The sequence below is a fragment of the Brienomyrus brachyistius genome, chromosome 1 (assembly GCF_023856365.1).
Source record: "Brienomyrus brachyistius isolate T26 chromosome 1, BBRACH_0.4, whole genome shotgun sequence".
In the NCBI taxonomy this organism is placed as follows: domain Eukaryota; kingdom Metazoa; phylum Chordata; class Actinopteri; order Osteoglossiformes; family Mormyridae; genus Brienomyrus; species Brienomyrus brachyistius.
Window position 1 is genome coordinate 55,782,078 of NC_064533.1, and position 18,268 is coordinate 55,800,345.

At 45.1% G+C, this 18,268-nt stretch overlaps 1 protein-coding gene across 1 annotated transcript in view; it reads left to right on the forward strand.

Annotated features, from left to right (window-relative positions):
- LOC125750489 (striated muscle preferentially expressed protein kinase-like) overlaps window positions 1-18,268 on the forward strand; it is a 51,100-nt gene that overhangs the window by 9,729 nt on the left and 23,103 nt on the right. Inside the window, 7 exon segments of the mRNA XM_049028366.1 lie at window positions 7,087-7,129; window positions 8,179-8,213; window positions 8,573-8,668; window positions 10,404-10,554; window positions 13,728-15,229; window positions 15,408-15,551; window positions 15,882-16,064. Coding sequence (XP_048884323.1) covers window positions 7,087-7,129; window positions 8,179-8,213; window positions 8,573-8,668; window positions 10,404-10,554; window positions 13,728-15,229; window positions 15,408-15,551; window positions 15,882-16,064 — 2,154 coding nt within the window.

Below are 18,268 nucleotides of genomic sequence, written 5' to 3' on the forward strand. Positions count from 1 at the left end.
GGCCACGCCCATACATACTAAGGCCTTAAATAATGTGTGAAAACAGTGCACATGTAATATACCGTTCATTTCAGGCATAACAATGTCCAAAAGTTAATATACAGTTCAGTTCAGTCCATCGTATTATAAATTCAAAGTTCCCTTTACTTGTCCTTCACAATCGCTCTATGGGTCTAGCTCGCCATCCTGCTATGAACTCGGTGGGTCCCTGTTCGGTGAAGCACATGCAGGAATATCCGTTCCAAATCTTTGGAAGTGTTAATATAGCACCGAAAAAAAAACAATTTATTGTGCTTTAAAACATTTCTTCCATCTTCCTTTTCCTGTAGTTAGTCAAAAAAAATCTTCTTCTTCCACCACAGAAACTATACAATCAAGTTTAGCAAGTTTTCTTTTTACCGTATTCTAAATCCTAAGGCAGCACTCGCTGCAGCCAGCCTCAACCGCTTATGCAAAAAAACAACTCGCACTCTCTATGTTACTTCGTGACATCACCTCACAATCTGCATACAATTGTCTTGTTTCTTAAAGATGAATTATCATTTTGTTAATATACTGTAAATGTGCTTTTGTTTGTATTTGACCATTTTATAAATTATTGTTGTAATAGTTGTTTTGTAATGGATTTAATGTGGGTTACACACGGCCAATAGAGCACAAAGCATTTGTTAATGTAGTATGTATTTTTTAGAGGGATCTTATACAAACGAAATAACCACGTGATATTTTGGTTGCTATCGGGACAGTCCGACAACAGTTTAGAGGTATTTTTTATCGTGATATCTCGATATTTATCGCGTTTATCGTTACATCCCTATTAATAAGAGGAGTCCGTATGACCTGTAGATGTATGTGCATACAGTATAAGAAGAATGAGAAGCACGACAGTGTTGGTATCCAGTGGCCGAATGGAGGTTGTTGGCAGGGAGGTTCTGTAATTCCCAGGGCACCCAGACGCAGCACCTGCCTCTGATAAAACAGTGTGCATCATCACTGGTGGAATATGTCACGCGCATACACAAACAAACAAACAGCTTACGGCAAAATCAGGACCTTAAGAAAGCATTCGATTCACTGCTGCATGCTGTAGGCATTCAGAATAAAGCAAAATCCCTTTACATGGTCAGCATTCATTCACAGAGTACAGTATAAAAGTCTTCATTAGAGAGAGGGGCATGTCCAGTTTTTGTCCTAAGCCGATTGTGCCAGAGAGAGGGGGGTGTCAAGTTTGTGTCCTTAGGGGTCTGGTTAACAGAGAAAGGCATGTCTGGTTTGTGTCCATAGGGGTCTGCATCAGAGAGAGAGAGTTGTGTCTGGTTTGTGTCCTTAGGAGTTGCTTTTCAGGGAGGAGTCGTGTTCAGTTTATGTCCTTAAGGGTCTGCATCAGAGGGAGAAGCGGGTCTGGTTTGGGGCCTAAGGAGTCTGTGTCAGAGAGAGGGGCGTGTCAAGTTGTGTCCTTAGGTGCTGCTTTAGAGGGAGGGGCATGTCTGGTTTATTGCCTTAGGATCTGTGTCAGAAAAAGGGAAGTGTCCAGTTTGTGTCCTGAGGGTTCTGCATTGGAGTGAGGGATGTCTGGTTTGTGTCTTTAGGGGTCTGCTTCTGAGAGAGAAGCATGTCCGGTTTGTGTCCTTAGGAGTTGCTTTAGTGGGAAGGGCATGTCCAGGTTTGTCTCCTTTGGGGTCTGTGTCAGAGAGAGGAGTGTGTCCGGTTTGTGACCTTAGGGGTCTGCATCAGAAAGAGGGGCGTGTCCAGTTTGTGTCCTTAGGGGTCTGTGTCAGAGAGGAGGGGTGTGTCTGGTTTGTGTCTTTATGGGTTTGCATCAGAGAGAGGGGCGTGTCCTGATTGTGTCCTTTGGGGTCTGCGTCAGAGAGAGGGGTATGTCCAATTTTTGTCCTTAGGAGTCTGTGTCAAAGAGAGGGGTGTGTCAAGTTGTGTCTTTAGGTGCTGCTTTAGAGGGAGGGGCATGTCTGGTTTATTGCCTTAGGGGTCTGTGTCAGACAGAGGGGAGTGTTGTGTTTGTGTCCTTAGGAGTCTGTTATAGAGAAAAGGGGCGTGGTCTAGATTGTGTCTTTGCTGGTCTGCTTCAGAGACAGGAACGTGTCCGGTTTGTGTCCTTAGGAGTTGCTTTAGAGGGAGTGTCACGTCTGGTTTGTATCCTTAGGGGTCTGCATCAGAGAGAGGGACATTTCTGGTTTTGTGTCCTTATGGGTGAGACTTCATGGCCATCATGGATGAGGTGTTTAAATGGCTAAAAATAATTTTAAGTTGTTTAACCTGAGATTAGTATTACTTCTTTAGATTTACAGTAGGAAAGCTGTATTGTGTGTCCATCAGAATGTTAGTAAGATGATCACAGGATGTGATTAGATTAAGTTATCTGAAAGTAACATCTTAGCTTTCTAGTACAGAAACTACTGGCAGTTTGCAAGGATGAGTCATATTTCAACCAGAATGCACAGATGGGATTTTATAAACAGAGCCATAAAATTATGGTTATATTATGCCTGTCCTCTAAGCCAACTTGATTTTCCTCAGCTCTTCTTCCTGTCAGCTACCTAAACTATGATTGGTCAAGAGTCAGAACTCTGTGAGGTGCATTTCAACCAATCAGGGCCTTTGGTGTCATTAAGTTGTCGTGTTTTATGTTTATGATTGACAGCACAGCATGCATGTAATAAATTATGTCAGATATATAACATTTTATCTTATACCTGCAGAAAAACAAGACAAAGACTAAATTAACTTTGTCTGTCAGCTTTACCTTTCATGTGAGTGCATAGTCTGAACCCTTACTAGCTGTCTTGAAAATGTGCTCATCTTTGTTAACTACTGTAGTCATTTACTTCTACGCTCAGGCACTCTGCATCTCTGAAGAATTTGTTCTGTGGCTGAGTGTGTCTGCGCTGTTCCACAAGCAGTATCAGTGTAGGTCTGTCAGTTGCCATCTGTGTCTATGCTGCTCTGCATGCTGTCAGTTCTAGGCTCACTCTTGCCCACTAGATTCACCATACTAAAACCAGCTGCTCGAGCCTTGTGCAATTGCTGCAAATCTTGCTTGCATCTCATAGGCACATCTCAGAGGCTACTCTTCTCCATAAAATCCTACTTTTTTTGCTGTTCCACATCCCGTACTACAGATGGAGGCTGTTTATAACACTTGGATACTCGTGTTCACACCGTCTCATTGCACCTAGCTTGGACCGCCTCAACACACATAAGCTCATTTATGTGAAGGTTATATCAAAAGCAACTTACAGAAGATAAATGGGTTATGATAAACCGGAAATGAGGCACAGCGCCCTCGGCTGGACTAACAAGCCAGCAGCAAAGCTGGAAAAGTCCTCCCTTTCATGTGAAAGGGCCACATATCAGCTGGCACTTACTAAGGTGCTTTGTGCTGGGAATCTGACACGCGTGACAGACGTGTAATTAGAGAGGTGTGTTAATGGAGGCTGACGCAGTATAGTCACCACCCCCTCAGCCAGCAGTTTGTAAACACTGCGACCTCCAGTAATACGAGCTGACCCACTGGCCTAGCACCAGGGGGTGGTGGGGGCTCACGTCGCCACCATCTCCACTGGATGTGTGCTCGTCACCATGTCTATTAGCACGGCAACAGGCCCCACTATTAGAGAATGCTGTGAAATGAAATACACTGATTCCTGGAGGTCCCTCAGGATGGAAGTCAGTATTGGGGGGAGGATTGTTCCTGATAACACAGAGGTGAGAGACTGCCGCCGGTGTTTGGAGGTTAAGCACTGTTACGGTGTCACAGCTTTGCCTGGTGGGGGCGATATCGATTACCAGCAATTGACAGCTGAAGCTCTCCTCAGCCATGGTCTGCTGTGGGGTGAAGGCAGAATCTTAGGCTGGAGAATTAGGAGAGCTGGGGGATGAAAAAAGGCACAGGATAGACCAGCCTGCATTTTAGTTCTCAGGTCAGTGTGTGTGTGTGTATGTGGCGGGGGGGGGGGGGGGGGGCTGACTCACAGCTTTTTTCTCTCTGGAGGAAGCAGACCAGTGAAAGCTCTCTCTCTCCCTCCCCTCCCCCCCCCCTCTCTCCTCTCTCCTCTCTCCCTCACTGTTTCTGCCTCCCTCTCGCTCTTTCTCTCCCTTTCTCTGTCTCCATCACTCTCGCTCCTTCTCTCTTCTCCTATGGCTGGCCACTGCATTCGGTGATATTCGGTGCTCTCCTTGTTCCAACGACCGTGTGCGGGACTGCTTTGGTAGTGTCGGGGTCCTCAGTTTGCTCAACACCCCTGATACAAATCACTGGTTCACCCGTGTTTATCGCGTGTTGCTTTCTCACCAGCGCTGGATGAACCACAGCTTAGGAAATTCAAACTTTTCTGGCTTCATTGTCATCAACGTCTTTCATTGAAGTTTTGACCTGAGATGCTGCCTGAACCCAGGAGCAGTGAGTGTCTAGCATGAGGGGTGTCATTGCCACAGAGACCAGGTCACCAGTCCATGTGCCGGGAGGGCCGTGCATTTAAAAAAAAGAAAAGAAAATCTCTCTGTCTCACACTGGAAGACAACATAGAACCTGGACCTGTTACAACCATGAAGAAGATCTGGTCAAAGAAGAGGCTCCAGGTGAGTACAGCTGTCTGTGAACTCTGACCCTTGTCCCCTTTGCTTGTGGTCTGTGTTGCCTGGCATGTGGCCATCACAAACCGTACAGGGCAGATGTGCTTATTAAGCCAGAGCTACAGCCAGCCAGACTGGACTCTATCGCATGGGTCCCCTTACTTACAAAATGTTGCCAGCGTGGGCTCTAAACTGACCCCCCTCCAAAATGTCACCGTGACATAAAAAGGCACCCAGGGTACCAGTGGGGGTGCAGGCATAGGAAGTGACAGGATCAGACAGGGACGGTCTTATGAAGCCAGCTGCCCTATCCCACAATGCCAAGCGCTGAGGAAAACAAAGTTGGTGCCTTTGAGCCAGTCAACTGTGCCAGGGTGAGGGAAATTGTCTTGCCATATCTATCACTGCCTTCACTGTGTTACTGTGATTATTGCTTTATGCTTTTTTAATGCTTGTTGCCTGGCCAACCTCCGTGTTGTGCATGTCACACAGATTATGCTTCAGGCTTCATGGTACAAATTCATTTTCTGCAGTAGGTCAGACCGTGAGCAGTTCTTTAGGAAGACAGGAGGGAAAGAATCAGAATCATAGAGCGAGTGCAAAAGCTGCAGACTAAGAAGGCCAGTTTGGTAGCTGTTAACCTGTCTGGCCCCTAGAAGAGAAGCTATACTGTGTGTGATCTGGGTGAATGACTGTGGAAGTGGATCATTGACTAACTGTGTAGGGATGAGCTCTTTAGTTATCTGTGTCAAGGTCTAAAGCAGGGGTCACCGACCTTTTTGAAACTGCACAGGTACTGAGCCATACGAAGGGCTAGCAGTTTTACACACTCTTCTTAAATAACAAATTTACTCAGTATAATAAACATGTTTTAATTTTTTTTTTTAGATACAGTCATTTTCAAATCCATATCAATGCAAATGTGATTAAAGAAAAATAGCAACAGGATAAAATAAAATTTTAGACTCTGTTCACTGGTGACTGCTATTTTTAGAATAGGTCTGCAGGCGACTCATGTGGTCTCTGGGGGCATCCTGGTGCCCGTGGGCACTATGTTGGTGACCCCTAGTTTAAAGATTGTTATGAGGGGCACAGTGAGCACAGGACGACATGGGGAACCTGCAATCCAGACATGAAGCAGTTGGAATGATATTGGAGAAAATTCCACTCGGGGGAGTCACGTGTGGAGGAGCGGGTCAGGCCACGTAGGTGCAGTCAATGCACGTCTGCGATGGGGAGGACGTAATTGGGTCTGGGTCTGAGAGGATGTGGTGGCCAGCGAAGGGCGAGAAGGCGACAGGCTGCCTGGTCCAGCTGAGGCAATGATAAAACACAGGTCACCCTAACACAGTTTTTATCACACTCTGACTCAGTTTTATATTATTAGCACGTTAATAACATGCTAATAATATAAAGTAAACATAAAGTAAACTGTAGTATTATTTTTAAACCTTACTGTAGGTGTAAGATTTCTGCATGTTTTAACATAATTCCTGCATATATATCTGTGAATACCAGTTTTGATAAACTAGACAGTTTAATTAAAATGGATGTTTAATTAAGAGGAGAGCAACCAGTAGCCTGACTGCAAGGCCCGAACTGCCAGACTCCATCATCATCCTCCCATAATGAGACAGACAGATACACTGCCATTGTCGCCATCCATTAAGATGTTGATTGTTGCCAGTGGCGGAAATGGAGATGTAAACCATCGGTCACTCGCCAAGTAGGTAGGGCTGGGTTCCCGCCGTCATGTCCTGGCCTGTTAATGGTGAATGCAGGCTCCCATCTGCTGCTTTCTTCCTGTTGAGGGTTTGTGTATGTGTATATTTGATTCCTGTATTAAATGGTCATCCTATAAAAAAATATTCCTCCCTTTATGTGGGGTGAGTGGAGTGGAGACCCCATCCATCCAAAGATGGATCTGTCCGAGAGTGGGCCACTAGAGCTAGTGTGGGTCTGGCCTTTCACCACGCAGCAATAAACCCAACCCCACAAGGTTGAGCCATGGGGGAATCTCTTGGTCTTTTGACCTGTTCATAAGCCCCCCCTCCATGTTGTATGAAGCTTTACATTATTGTAGTGATAAGTTTGATGGGTGCTCTGTATGGATGAATGTATCCTTGTTATCAATATATTAGTTGGAGTTGGCTCAGGCCAGCTTGCCCTGAGAATCCCTGAGAGTCTGATACAGCTATCCTGGATGCTCACAGTCAGCCTGAATAGATCTGGCTGTTCCAGGCTCTTCCTGCTTGTTTCTGATGTTTCGCAGATGTGTGAAGACAGAAAGAGAGTTTTGATTTTGTTTACATATTAGTTTTTTTCCTTCACTACTGCTAATTAGTGCTAGAGTTACCTCTGTAGACACCAGGGGGCACTGTTCATTTAACCTGTGCATGGTCATAGCACAGTGCATATCTGTGATACTTGGTGATACTCTTTATTCTTTCATGTACATGCCCGTCACTAAAAAAATTTTTTGTCTTTTCATTTCAGAAACCTGGACATTCTAGTCGAACCTTTGGACGGTTTACCCATGGTGTGTTTGGGTTTATAGATAACAGGTTATTATAGCAGAGATTCAATGACATTCCAAAGCCTTGGCTAGGCAACAATTTGTTTACCATTCATCCAAGTTTAAGGATGCCTCAGTCATCCCAGTCAAGGGAGCACCCAATCAATCATCCTGGTAGAGGGAGCACTCGTACTTCAGTCATCAGTAATGCTTCACTCAAAATGTCCCAAAGGCTTTGAAAAGATATGTCATCAAAATAGGTTAAGTCCATCTGGGTCCCTTCAATTACTTTGGAACCCAGGGTGCACCAGAACAGCACACTGACTATTAAACTAGCTACCCAGAATGCACCAGAGCAGGTCACTCACTGTTGAACCAGTTACTCTGGTCTCTCTGAACCAAGCATACTTCCTTTAGGGGTGAAGCTACAGTCCTGCTGTATAAATGCCAGACTCACTGAGTCATAGTCATGTCCTGAGAACTCTGCTTTCCAACATCTTACTTCTTTCTCTTTATTGTGAGGATGGAAGGTTTCATGCCCTCAGCACCCGCCCACCCAGCCAATCAAAGGTCTGTGATTGTGACAAATATCCAGCTGTCACCAAGGCATCCTGAAACTTAACCACAGACTCCATTTGCACATGCTTGCTGTTAAATGTTGAACTCGTTATAAATATTATGCAAGCTCTTTTGCTTTTTGTATTGTAATAAATTACTGGTTGAAACATTTTTCTCTCTTGATCATGTTACATTATTTGTGTTGTTAGTATTAGTTCAAATTGTGTCTCTGTCGAGCCAGTCTTGTTTTTAAGTGTCAAAATATACTCCGAAACTTCTGGTATGTGTAGCATGAGAGTAACTATGGCAACCTGCCACACAACCGCAATCATGCCCCAGCAGACATGCACTGCTGTAGCCTCGTCGAATAGTCCCAGACTATGTCAGTAGTGCTGTGGTGATGCTCAACATGCTGCATGGTCTGGCTGCAGCTGATTGGCTTTGAGTAGGTGTACCAGCAGTTCCCATAGTAACAGGGCTTTTCTGTCTGCTTTTCCTTGCTACCACTATGGAAGCGAAGTTTTCCGCTCCTGCAGGAAACAGCGTTACGGTAAAGGCCCTCATTGAGTGTTCTGGAATCTTCGTCTTCTCCATCGTTCTCTACCTCAGTGATATTGAATGACAAGCTCACGTTTGAAAGTCATAATTTATGGGTACACACATTAAGAAGATTAGGTGGTCATGCTCATGTCATCATTGCTTTTTAACTGCCCTCTGCCCACCCTGTCTTTTACCACCAGATATTTTGGTGTGTTTCCCTGTTCATCACTGCATCACCTCGTTTCATATTCTCTCTGGTGTCCATCACACCCTATGTTTCTCAATGTTGTCCACATGACATGCCCCCCTGCTGCTCTCTGGCACCCCTGTGTCTGTCTCACTGATCCCATTACCTGTCTCTCTTTCCAGACTCAGAGACCACCGAAGATGAGACCACGGAAGCTCACATTCCGATGGAGGCTAAGGGAGAGGTTGGAGGACAGACAAAGTGGGCTCCCCGCAGAGGTAAAGTACCTTGTGGTGAATGGCCGGGGGTCTGTACTCACACCGTGATATAGACATGCTCTCACAGCTGGCGGTCTGGGTAGGGTGTCCCACCCCCACTGAAACCATGAAGTAGGAACGCAATCTGAGGTGGGCTGCCAAAACAGCTGCAGAAGGCCTCTCTTTGTGCGTCATCAGCACCATGATGGTCTTCAAACGTTCTTCCCAGGATTTAGATCAGACTGCACTTAATGTGGGATGACTTTCACCTTTTGCAACCATAAATTAGTGACAGAAGTCTAAGGTAATGGCTTCGTGTTTATATTTGTCACCCCACTGTATTATTTTTGTATTGCTGTATTATTTATTTATCCAATTTATTTATACTTATTAATTCAGGATGGTTGCTGAAAACTTTTAAAGCTAACAGATGTAGAAATATTCATGCAGATGGCGGCTTCCAACAGGGCCAGTATGCAGTTGTTTCTGAAGTGTCGTAGATTGGGTTGTTTTCTTGCTTGGTTTGAAAGCTGGTATTTCTGTGACACTACTTTGATTAATAAGCTTTTAACTCCATCCAGCATTTTTCTCTCTCAAACACACTGCTGCTACTTTAAGCCACTGACTTGGGCTACCTTGCCCAAGTGAACACAAAGACACAGGGACAATGCAGGGGATGCAGTCAGGAGACGTTTCTGGCTGAACGTTGGTCAAGTGCCCCATAGTGTTTTGCTAGCTGAGCACAGTTCAGCGCAGTTTGTCAGCGAGTATAAATAACACATTGTCTTAAATAGTCTCTGTTACCATCTGCGTCTATCATAACCCGGTTGCTATGGAGAGGATGAGACATGAAGCCCTGTCCCTGATAAGGCACTGAAACCTAAAACCATTTGTGCATGAAATCATAGATGGAGCAGCACTTTCTCAGCTTCTCCTGGCGTACAAGTGTTTACAGGTGCATAAACGGTGAAGCCACAGACTGCTCTTCATAACTGGGTTGGCTAAACAATGAAAGAGTAGAACTGATATAAAAGGTTCATCATTGAGAACCGGAGAACCTAATCTGGCTTCCAGCATGTGGGTTCTTCTCACTCATTAGCAACTGGGTACTGCCAAGAACAACATGTTGCTCAATGAAACCTGCAGCCCAAAGAGTAAGCTGGGTGGCTGTTTTGGCTTGTGTAACGAGGGGGACATTAATTAGCCATTCTTGACTGTCATCATTTAAAAATTTATGTAATTTTAGTCACCATGGGAGCCTTTTGCTGAAAGACAGGGTGTTTGTCTGCCCCCTGTTGACGGGGAATGTGCCTCCATGCCAGTTTTCATAGCTTTTATGTCCAGTACTGTTACATTTGCTGGCCTAGGATTTACTCCTAACCTTCTGACCTGCTCCTTGAAACCTTCCCGTGTTTAAACAACAAAAACACTGTGCCAAGCAGTGGCCTGTTGGGTGAGCTCGGCACTTGGGGCACTCCTCTGTGATATGCCAGTTGAGTTTCTGCCCCCCCCCCCCCCCCCCCCCCCCCCCCGCTGATGATATCACATTACCAGGGGCTTTACAGATCGGCAGTCCATGCAATGCTTATCTAGTACAGTGCTGCCCTCTGCGGCAGTTTCAATCGCACAGATTTAATGCCTGTAGTCTCACCCTAATTGTACTCTTATCCACAACTCATCCTGCTCCCTCATGTAAACACAATTTTCCAGTGAGCCTTTGGAGGCCCTGTCTTTGATGGATTTTTCTTGATTTCAGGTGAAGGAGTGAGGAGCGTCCTTGCTGAGTCAGGTCCGAGTAGGGGAATTCGCATAGACAGCTGGAGTCCCGGCCGGGACACAGTGGTGGAGAAAGAGAAGGCCTTGGGTTCGAGAGCACCGGGGCTACAGGACCCCCTGAGATCTGGCAGGCAAGCGAAGCCGCAGGAGGTGCCAGGGGGCCAAGTCAGGCACCTGGGCGTGGAGCCACTGATCCGGGCATCCCATGCCAATTTGGCTCGCCCAGTGTGGGGGTCTGAGGAGAGCATGTCTGTAGGTAGCGACCACTACAGCAGCACTTTCAGCCTCTACAGAGGAAGGACCTTTTCTGTGCCACTGTATGACCGCTAATGTCACAACATTAAAAAAAAAGACACCCCCCCCAACTCACTCACAAGTTACAAAAACATCACACCTTAAAAATCATGCTCCAAACACAAATTACTGGACAGGCAACAGCAGACCCTGGACATAACACAGCACACACATATCATGTTTCTTTCTTTCCATTCACCCTGTTTAGCCTTTAGCAAATAAGCAGACATCAAATTGCAATGCAAATTGGCCATGCACAGTGATCACCACCTTAGGGTGTTTTCACATTTGGTCCGTTTCGTTCTTTAAAGTGAACTCAGATCGATTAGTCAGCATTTTTTGTATATACTGTATGTGAACACGCCAAATGAACTGAGACCACTTTGAAATAAACCGAACTGTGACAACATCGGGAGGTAGTCTCAGTCCAGTTCACTTTTAGTCCGTGTCACGGTTTGTTTAACTTATGTATGTATGTATGCAGTATGAAAACAAAGCTTTGCCGTAGGCAGATCATGTGGTATAGACCCGAGAAACAAGCAAAAACAATAGCTGCAAGTGTGGGATGCTGAATAGTTTGGTCAGAGGAGGAGACTATGGAGCTTCTTGACATGCTTCTTGACTACTCAGAATCCAAAGCAGTAAAGGTCTGAGAACTCCATAAGAACTTGAAGTATGAATAGAAGAAGAACTGAGACCCCATCTGAGTTGAACTAAACCAGAAAGAGAACTGAATCCCCTTTCAAATGAACTCGCATTGTGAACACAAAAAGAACTGAGTTCCCTTTCTGTTGGTCCAATTTTGGGACCACTTCTAGAGTTCTGAGTTTGGTTCCTTTAAAGAGGACTATATGTGAAAACACCCTTAATGACTACACATTAAACAAGCCATTGTCTCCTTTCCTCTCCTGTCTCTGCCACACAATTATTGATCAGTAATAATTGGTCAGTTTAAATTTAATTGTCCACTAGCATTATTAGCATTTCCATTTATTTATTTAGTAGACGCTTTTGACCAAAAAGCCGTATGGGGGAGGCAGGTAATGCATCACAAATGCAGCTACAGTAGGCTTCCAATGAATGGGCAGAAACATGCATGTTAGCAAGTGCAATACAATACATCACAAGACACTGTAAGGGCCTAAGAGAAGAGTTATTCCTACAGTATATGATGAACTGGGTTGCTACAGTACTAGACAAGGGTAAAAAGCAAAAGCATCCACACATGCCTAGAAACCAAAAGCAGGGCATACCAGATGAAGGCAGAACAGGTTGGTGACTGGTGACCGGGAAAGCTCTTCCCAGAAAAGATGGGTTTTGAGGTGTTTCATGAAGGTTTGGAAGAGACTTTGATATGGATACATAGCTCATTTCTTCTCACATGCTGGAGGGAGCTCCAGGTGGGATTGGCTTTCGCATTTCAGGAGCCAATGAAAAGTAACATGCTTCTGCACTTTTAATCAACTACAGTGGATTGAGAGCCCATGCTTGTCAGTAAAGAGTAACAGTAATCAAATCATGGGATGATAACAGCCTATACTAGGAGCTGAGCTGCATATACTGATAAAGCATATCTGATCTCCCTGATATTATATACACAGTAAATACACAAGACTGGAACAGCACTGCAGCAAAGCTGGTCAGCAGGAGGTAGCTGGTCATCTATCATTACCCCTAGGTTACAGGAAGACTTTGATGGAGACAGGAAATAGGAAGCTCAGTCTGTCAAAGGTTCAGCTGGATATGCTGTGTAGTAATGGTAGCAAACCCTACATCTCATTTACCTCCACTGCTTAAACCTTCAAATCAACCCAAATTAGATCTTGTTTTTATAATTAAATTTATTTTTTGGAATATCGAGGTTATATATTTTCCCTCCGTCTCTTATTGTTTTCTGCCATGTTTCTGCTTGCTGTTGGCCTTTTTCTTTATTATGTCATACTCTCTCTGTCATTGTGAGACAACCGTGGGTCAAAATGTCCTTCTTAGATGTAAAGAGAATAACACATTTTCACATCATGAATCTTATTTCCACCGAAGATCACACTCAAAAGGACTTGCTTCAAGAGCTCACATAAACCATTTGGCATACGACAGATTACTCTGAACTCCAAGCTCCACTGAATAAGCACATTCATTATATCAGATGTCTCTCATTGTAGAAGTTGCTGTTGGTCTCCATCACTGGTATTCTCTCCACCTTTCCCTCATGCTCTCCCTTGCCCCCCACCCTTGTCCATGTCTGACCGATGCATCAATTAAGACACACAGAGCAGCATGCTGGATCTAAGTCTAAGTTGTCCACATTTGGTTGGTGGTTTGGGTTGGTTTTCTGCTGCTTCTCATGCATGTCTTCTGTGTCTGGGCTCAAGCCCTCTGCTTGCATGTGTTTGTGTATGTGGGTTTTATATATTTTGGCGGTGCTGCAGTTGAGTGGCCCATCTGGACCCTGTCCTCCTGCCAGTCCTAGTAGTTTACATTTCTCAGTGCATCTGCTCCAGTAATTCCACACTGATTACTCTGTGCTTGTGCTTTTCCTGGATGTTCATCTATATGGTATGTGCTGGTTTCCCATAATCCAGTCCAATAGAGTTTGAAGGATAGTTTGACTTCACCATGTTATTTCTTCAGCAATCATTTATGAGTTCCATTCCCATATTTGTGTTATTCTGCACACTTTACCCTGCTTTGTACTGCTGCATTTTATACAAAATCAATATTTACACGAGGACCTACTGATTACACTCAATCAAAAGACCAAGACCTCCTTGATCTTGTTTAATTGTTTCCATTATAATTTGCTGATATCAGCTGTAGGTTTGTTTTGCTTCACTAACCCATATTCGCTCAGTATTTAGGGCTTGTCCTTCACTCAGATACTCAGACAGAGAGGCTTTAGAAAGCCACCCCCTTTGCTTACTCCCTAGGCACATAACTCCAAACTGGGCCACCCAGCTGGGCTCCCTCCCATGACAGACCTTTACCCTGACAGGAAATTTCCTTTAAACAGCTTTTCCAGGAGCCAGTCTGAAGACATTCTAAGTGAAGTTAAGACCCAAGTCCACCCACCTCCCACTCTGTCCCTTCCCCAAATTAGCCAGCCTACAGTTGCTGTTCCCTTGCCAGTCCGTTTTGGGATGGTCCCTGCCAGATCCCTCTCTGAACGTAAAAAAGCTGTCACTGTCATACCAATTAATTACCAAGACATAGTCTCAGGAGACTTTGAGGAGACGATCAAGCAGTCCCAAACCTCAGCAGCATCTCATTCTGGTGCCCAAGACTCCTGTCCTCAGACTCCCATCAGTGAGGGCTCCTGGAAGGACCAGACTCACAGGCCCTTGGCTAAAGTGGGTAGACCCAGTTCCAAAATTTTTGAGAAAGTGCGTGTCTTTGAGGAAAGGAGAAGGAGCATTGACCACACTGAAGGCTCCATCTCCGGGCGCTCTTGGGCTGGATTCAACCGGGCTGCATCTGTTGACTCAGACGATGGGGGGAGCCGGTTGGGGATTTCCAAAGACAACTCCAGAGAGGACCTGCGAGAGGCAGTGAAAGCTGATGCTGCAGAACGGCGGTCTAGTTTTCGCCAGAGGACTGCTTCCCTGGAGGATAGGTCCCATTACTCCCAGAAGGTCCAGGAGATTGAGAACAAGTTCACACAGGAGCTCCAGCGAATCAAGAACCTGATGGGGAAGTCCCATATGAAAAAGTCCTTTTCCACAGAGCAGGTGCACCAACATGGACAGCAGCCTTTGAGAAAGCTGGAGCCCATCCCGCCCCAGGTCCTACAGAAGCTGCAAGACAGGGAACGCATCCAATGGCAGCAGGAACAGGGAGAGCAACTCACAGGGTCATTAGTGCAAAAATCACTATCATCACCTGAAGGACAACTGCATCAAAGCCAGTTGAATCCTCAACAAGAATCAAACCATAGACCAGACACAATTGAATCTTCAGTGATCAGCATAACAGCAAGTAGGCTTGGGGAGTCAGACTCCTCTGAAAGCAAGCTACTTGCTGAGCTCCCTGGGCAGCGTTCCTCAAGGCAGATACAGAGAAGCATCCCGGTCAAGGAGGCCTCAACAGAAATGTCATACACATTAAAAGATCAGACACCTTCTTCTCAACTACCAAAAGAAAAGTCACCCCCTAGGAAGGTGCAGCCATCCATACCCAAGGTAGACCAGACCCCAGTAAAATCACTTGTTCAGACAGAGCCTCCGCATGTTGAAGAGCGCCCCACTCAGCCACCACCAAAACCCCCAAGACTTTTAAGCTCTGTCTCTTCAACCACTAACCCAATCTCAAAGGAGGAAAAGGGGGAGGTGCAGCTAACACCTGCATCTCTAGCTCACAGTCTTTCCATCCCCATTATCATTTTGGAAGAAGAACCTATGAAAGAGGATGTTCCCATGTTAAAAAACCAGGCAGAGAAAGCTGAAGTTACTGAGGGAGGGAGGTCCTGGATAGGCATGGGGAGGGTCCACCATGCCAAGCCAATGTCTCCTGATACAGGTGACCATTCTAACATTTTTCCTTTCTGTTTTCTGTTGCGTTATATTTAAATTTAAAGCTCTTAGTATTATATGTTTCAATTTATCAATACATGAGTTCATTGTTACAGTGAAGCAACACAGTTGTATAGACATTTCAGATTACCCATCACCCCACATCATCTGAGGCCTTCATGCAGGCTCCATGGATGTCTTATATGAATCAGGAGGGGAGGACACCATGGAGGCCCCCATGTTCAAGTCCCCTCTGCAGGACACTGTGGTGTCAGCTGGCTCAAAGGTGGTCCTGAAGTGTATTATTACTGGGATCCCTTTGCCGGAAGGCAAGTGACCATTCCCCTTTCTGTTCCAGTGTTTAGACAGTTTGGGTTATGTTAAGGATAGGGTTAGCATTCAATCAAGACTTTTTTGGTTAATATGATTTTATGAGAACAATTTCTCTGGCTTTTAGGTGCCATTCTCAGTCAAGTAAAATCAATGTGAGATAATCACTTTTTAAGAGTTGAGCTCTAAACATATATTTAAGCCTAAAACATTTGAATCCAGTAATAAGTGTGTTCCTTAAAGGGTTGAGCTGTCAAACTTCACAGAGTGGGAGAGCACTGGAGCAGGATTGCTAAGAAAGATCAGACATTTGTGTGTTTTTGCCCCAGTGACCTGGTGGAAGGGTGACAAGGAGATAAAGAACAGCCCTATGCACTCAATCAGAGTGAAGGGGGACAGACACTCACTAGTGATCGAGCAGCTGAAGGCCAGCCATGCGGGGTCATACACAGTGATGGCTGCCAACCGCGCAGGTCGGACATCCTGCAGTGCTGTGCTCTTTATCAAATCAGGTGAGTGGAAATTCAAGGATGAAACAGGGAGATAGGGGAGCCTGCAGAATGAAAAGAGCATGAATGGTTTTACAGTTATCCTATATGTGAAGAATGCGGGATACCTCATGGAGAAGATTTTAAAGTGATTAATGTTCACCTTCATCGAACTGCTCATGGTGTAAAACCTGCCACATCACCTGCGAATAAGTGAATGGCTTCTCCTTTTAGTTAAAACAGATTAAACAGACTTCATCATCATAACCAAGTCAATGTCAAAGTATGTGAATATTAGTTACTAGAGACAGTAGGCAGCACAGAGGTAAAAGGTCACTGTGTACATGGACAAATGCTTTGCATGTGTGAAGCCACTGTGTGATTCCATGTCCATTATATAATAGCGGTGACGTGAGTTTTGGGCTTCATCTACAGCATGTCTGGTCTGGTCTGGTCTGGTCTGGTCTGGTTTGGTCTGGTCTCCTCATGCCTGTCCATCAGGCTCCTGTTACAACCATTCTCAACTATCACAGCTGCATCTCTGCTGATAGTTACCATAGCAATGCAGATCACACCGTTAAACCTGCACATTGATTAAATAACAAAAACATGTTGTTTGTTGTCTATACTGCATACAAAGACAGAAAACTGTAACTCCCTTTGTTCAGCTATGTGCAGTTTTGAAAAAAAAAAAAAAACATCATTTACCTACCTGCTACACATGTGGGTGGACAGTCAAAAAACTTTTAAACCATTTTTCTCAGTTTCAGTGTTAGTCTCTTTACTGTGTTTTGCTTTTGTAGGCAGTACAGCTGACTTTGTTTTTATGTGAGTGCTTCTTGTATGTGTCAAAGTGTAATTTGCCTTCTAGACAAAAATGATAGCGACTGATAGAAATGAGTCCTAGCTGACAGAGAGAGTTGCAGTGCAGCCATGCTGGCCCAAGGAGTCACATTCAGCGGGGTGCTGAGAGCCCACAAATACAATGGTTAAACTAAGCTAGTGTATATTAGCTAGCAGAGTCAATGGGCATGACATGACCCTGTAATGTGACAGATCACCCAGGGGAACAGTCATATTTTATCATTATGTTATTGGTTAATGATAATATAATGGAAAATACCATTTTCGTCTGTGTCAATTAAACATACTACAATTAGAAAATGAGCTGAAAATACAAGCCAAATCCTTGTTTTTTTTACTTTTGCGAGTAATAAATGTCTGACCAAAAGCCCAAGTGCAGATGTATAGCACTGAGCTACATCTCTGCTAAGCTGCATCTGCACTCAGCTGCATGTTTGCTGACTTGTGTCTGTGTGGAGCTGCACATTAACTGAACTGCATTTGCAATTAGTTGCATCTGCGCACTGTATCGGCAGGACCTTGCAGACGTCGCTAGGCCGTCATTCCGCAGTGTCTATGCGAAGCCTCACCACACAGCAGGGAAGGGGATGCTTTACCTTATTAGGGCAGCAGATACCAGTGTATTTATAGGACCTCTCACTCGTAGTTGGTTTCTCATCTCGCCATGCAATCGATGTTGGCTTCCCCCAACTCTGTGCGCTCTCAGGCTGCAGGGTCCTTAACATATTGACATTGTGACCCCCTGAATGATGCACTCTGCTTCTTATTTATGCTGAGCTCACTTTTAGTGCTAATCCAGCATGCTGCTGGCCAGGTGTCACTAAAGTCTGCAGAGAACAGGCTTGTCCTAATGATCAGAGAGGCAAGAAACGCAGTAAACTGTGCAATAGAGGGCTCCTCTGTTTGCTGCTGTAGTGAGAAATTCCGCAATAGCATATGAGTGCCTTTTCTGTGTTTGGGTGAGCAAGGGGGTGGTGGTGGTGGGGGAGAGGGGGAGGGGTGGGGGTGGGACTGAAGCAGGGCTCTGCGAGTCTCCTGCGCAAACTTCCAGCCCAGCTCTGGGTCACTTGTGCTGCCACTGGAAAGTTCACAGATATGTAGCTGAAGTTTGACACACCATGGAGTCACACGTGAGTATCTGGTGTTCAGACACGAGCAGGACAGGGATATAGGGCTAGGTAAGTTCATATCACTGTTCACTACTGCTCAGTGCTGGCTATTTACAGTTTACTGCTCACTGTTTACCATTCATTCATTGCTGCTCACTGTTCACTGCTCACCATTCACTGTTTCCTGCTCACTGGCTCACACTGTCTGATGCTAACAGGAAATGCCTGGCAATTAGACTACTTTCTGTACACTCA